Source organism: Hemiscyllium ocellatum, chromosome 26, assembly GCF_020745735.1.
Source record: "Hemiscyllium ocellatum isolate sHemOce1 chromosome 26, sHemOce1.pat.X.cur, whole genome shotgun sequence".
NCBI lineage: Eukaryota > Metazoa > Chordata > Chondrichthyes > Orectolobiformes > Hemiscylliidae > Hemiscyllium > Hemiscyllium ocellatum.
This window is the reverse complement of record NC_083426.1, coordinates 47,245,690-47,249,404: the sequence shown is the minus strand read 5'-3', so window position 1 is coordinate 47,249,404 and position 3,715 is coordinate 47,245,690. Positions and strand designations below refer to the sequence as shown.

Below are 3,715 nucleotides of genomic sequence, written 5' to 3'. Positions count from 1 at the left end.
TCCCATGTGCCACATACCCCATTCTGCTCATCCCACAATTTCCAAGTCTTTATTCAGTGAATTCCAGTCTGGATTCCATTTATTCCAGTTTTCCAATTTGTATTTGTTTATTCCAGTTCCCTAATCCGGATCCTGTTTTTCCCAGTCTGGATCTTGCGTAGCCCAGTTGCCCAGTTCAGACCCTGACTGACTCAGCCTGGATTCCAATCTGGAAGATTTCTGCAGCGATTCTCTGCAGTATTATTGTCCTTTCCTGATCCAAGTTTGCCAAAAGGCTGCCAGTCCATCTCAATAGACGCCGGGGGTCACAGCTCCAGGGTCACTTTGTCTTCACAGAAGGAGTTGTGGTGTGCAGTGTGACAGAGACAGAAATGGAAGGAGTTGTTTGCTCAGGCAGTCACTGGGAATAGTGCTGGTGCTGTACAGTTTTTACATCAGCTCCTGTCAGAGCCCGACCCGGACTCACAGTAAGGGGAGGAAGTTTTGGATTCGCCGTCACTGTTGCAGTCCTGCTGGGCTCCCTCACTGCTGCTGGGCTGGTTCTCCTGTGTTCCAGGGGGGGACCTGCCTGCACTCTGGCTCAGTAAGTCCTGCAGGTACTTAATGTACCTGATAGCTGCTCGCAAGGTCTCCACTTTGCTCAGGCGTTTCTCTGACAGGGGCCCTGGCAGGTGGTCTCGCAGTCTCGCGTAGCCTTCATTCACACACTTCACCCTCTGCCTCTCCCTCTCGTTTCTCTTCTGGATGAAGGCGGGCTCAAAGGGACAGTCATAGACCCCAAAGTGGCCGTGGAAGGGCATGTAGGGAAACATACTGCCATAAGTGTCATAATAGGCCGACTCCAGGTTACTTGGATAGACCAGGAAGGGGACATGTGTTAAACTGTCTCTGCGGGGTAAATGCTGGTGTGTGGATGGCTCAGGGGGTAAAGGCATTGCCAATTGCATGCAGTTGGGGGCCACCACTGATCTCCTGTCCATCAGAGACCTGGGATAATTACTGTTCATCTTGGATTCTGCAGCGACTGGTACAGGGTAAAGCCCAGCACTGGCAGAGCTCAATGCACTGAATGGATTCTTGGCTGGTTGGACTGCACTGTCCCCAAGAGGGGTATCAGACAGGGGCTGCCCTTTTCCCCTGCTGCACTGGTCATGGAGTCATTCTGCACGGAAACAGACCCTCTGATCCCCCACATCAGAGAGAGATCCTTTTCAAAGATCACAGAGCAAAGCCCACTGCAGATTCCAAGTGAAGCTGTCCTCAGGATCATGCACTGAGCAGTGGGACTCCTCTTGACCTCTGAGTGATCCCACTACCTGAGCAACTCCCTCACTCTGATCTCTCAGTCTGACCCTCCCAGCCCCCACTCTGAGGTCTCAGTCTCCTCCCCCCTCACTCTCTGAGGTCTCTGTCTCCCCCCCCCCCCCCCTCACTCTGGGCTCTCAGTCTGCCCCCACTGAGCTCTGTCTCCTACCTCCTCACTGAGCTCGCAGCCTCCTCCCCTCCAATTGTGGGCTCTGTCAGCTCCCTGCTCCCTGAGGTCTGTCTCCTCCCCCCCCCACCAAATCTGGACTCTGTCTCCTCCCTACCTCCCTGAGCTCTCAGTCTGACCCTCTGCCCCTCACTCTGAGCTCTCAGTCTGACCTCCCTACTCCCCTCACGCTGAGCTCTGTCTCCTCCTCCCTCACTCTGATCTCTGTCTCCTCCCCCCCTCACTCTGACCTCTCAGTCTGACCCTCCCTGCCCCCCACTCTGAGCTCTGTCTCTCCCCCCCCCCCCTCACTCACTCTGAGCTCTGTCTCTCTTCCCCCACCCCTCGCTCTGGGCTATGGCTCTCCTCTTTATGACTGAACCCCTTATTGAATTTTGGGACTCCTCCACTATTCTAGGGTCTGGGTCTCCTCTTTAACTGGGAACAGTTTTGGAAGAAGAGACTGTCTTCCTTCTGCTGTGCTGTGTGAGATCCCAAATTGTAATCTTCTGTCTCCATGAAGAGCGCCATCAAAGGGAAGTGTTGAGGAAGGTCACTTGATCCTGAAACAGCAACTGAAGGCTCACCAGAGAGCGTTCTCATTCCCAGGGCCTGGAATGAAAGGAAGTATTTTAATGAATGACAGACAATTGCTGAGAAGATTGACATGCTGTGGACATTTCCCATTTACCACTGATCAGGACAAATGCAGGAGTTCCGAATGACTACACAATTTACAGCAAAGGGGAATAAGCTGCTAACTAGTTGGCAAGTTTTATTGCAAGAACTGTGCAGTTACAGCTGTATTTTGGGTGGGTGTTGTAGTGGTTGGTGGCTCGTGTTTTGGTGATTGGGCTAATAATCAATGGCTGAGAGTTCAGGTCTGTGGAAGAATTTGCATTTTTTTAAAAAAGGCTGTTCTTATAGTTTTGATAAACTGTCAGATGGTGTAAAATCGCAACGGGATGATTAAGGGCCTTTAAGAAAGCAAATCTGCTCATTATACCCTGAGTGGCTGAAATGTGACTCCGAACCCCCACATCTTAACTCCCAGCAATAGACTGAGTCATGACACAGATCACCAATTAAGGACAGGTAATAATAATTCCCACACCTTAAAAATTAATTTAAGAAGAATATTCAACTCTTAGCAATATTAAACTGTTGTTGAATGTAATTAAAAGGGTGTTTTATGTAAGGAGGTCATAGGAAATGATGTGAGGATAGGAAGGAGGTGACTGCAGTGGAGGGGATGCAGAGGGCTTTTACCAAGGTGTTCCCTGGGATGGAGCCTTTCAACAATGAAGAGAGGTTGGATAGGCTTGGGCTGTTTTCTTTGGAGCAGAGAAGGTTGAAGGGGAGCCTGATTGAGGTGTATACGATTATGAGGGACAGTGACGGGATGATTAGAAATTACCCCTTAGTAGAAAGGTCAAGAATGAGGGGGCACACTTGTAAGGCAGTTCACTTAGAAGGGTTTGGAGGAAAGGACTTTTTTTACCCAGAGGGAGGTGGGGGGGTCTGGAATGCACCATCTGGGAGGGTATTTGAGGCAGGAAACCTCACAACCTTTATAAAAAACTTGGAGGAGCACTTGAAATGTCATAACATTCAAGGCCACGTGTTTGGCACAGGCATGTGGGACTGGGGCATGCGTGAGTACGTTTTTGGCAGTGTAGCTTTGATGAGCTGAAAGACCCCCTCTGTACTCTAGGATTCCATGAAATGTTAGTGATTGGATTTGCTGGGCTTCTCCCTCACCCTCTTTTGAAGTTGCTGACTCATGTTGTGATAAGGCTAAGTATCCCTGTTCTCAGGGATAGTTCCAAGATTGGACAGTTTTAGAGTGGGACTTTGAGAGCAAATTTCTGGCAGTCTGGTCCTGCCCTCTCTTCCTTCACTTTCTGCTACAATACCCAGTTTTGGGATGAAACTACTTTACCTTGACCTCTCAGACTGAGAAGGTCACCAGGTGCCGAGTGGTGTCACAGTAGCTAAAGACTGAGTTGAGGTAAGGTGAAACATTACTGTGGACGATGGGTGAAGTCAAATTTGGAATTCTACAAGCATCCTGAATCATTCTCCACCTTTTAAAATTTGTCATCTTTAGCTCAGGGCTAATATACTGTTACTTTCAGTATCCACAGGTTGTGAGATTACACTGTTCTCCATTGTGACCCTTGCTGAGGAGGTGACATTTTGACATTCAGCACTAAAGCTCATTGAGTAAAATGCTCACTTCAG

At 49.3% G+C, this 3,715-nt stretch overlaps 1 protein-coding gene across 1 annotated transcript; it reads right to left on the bottom strand.

Annotated features, from left to right (window-relative positions):
• Positions 1-434: 434 nt before the first annotated feature.
• On the bottom strand, positions 435-1,020 carry LOC132828126 (achaete-scute homolog 5-like). Its single transcript, XM_060845034.1, has one exon. It carries the CDS (start codon positions 1,005-1,007, stop codon positions 435-437), a length of 573 nt encoding a protein of 190 aa, XP_060701017.1. The 5' UTR covers positions 1,008-1,020.
• Positions 1,021-3,715: the final 2,695 nt, after the last annotated feature.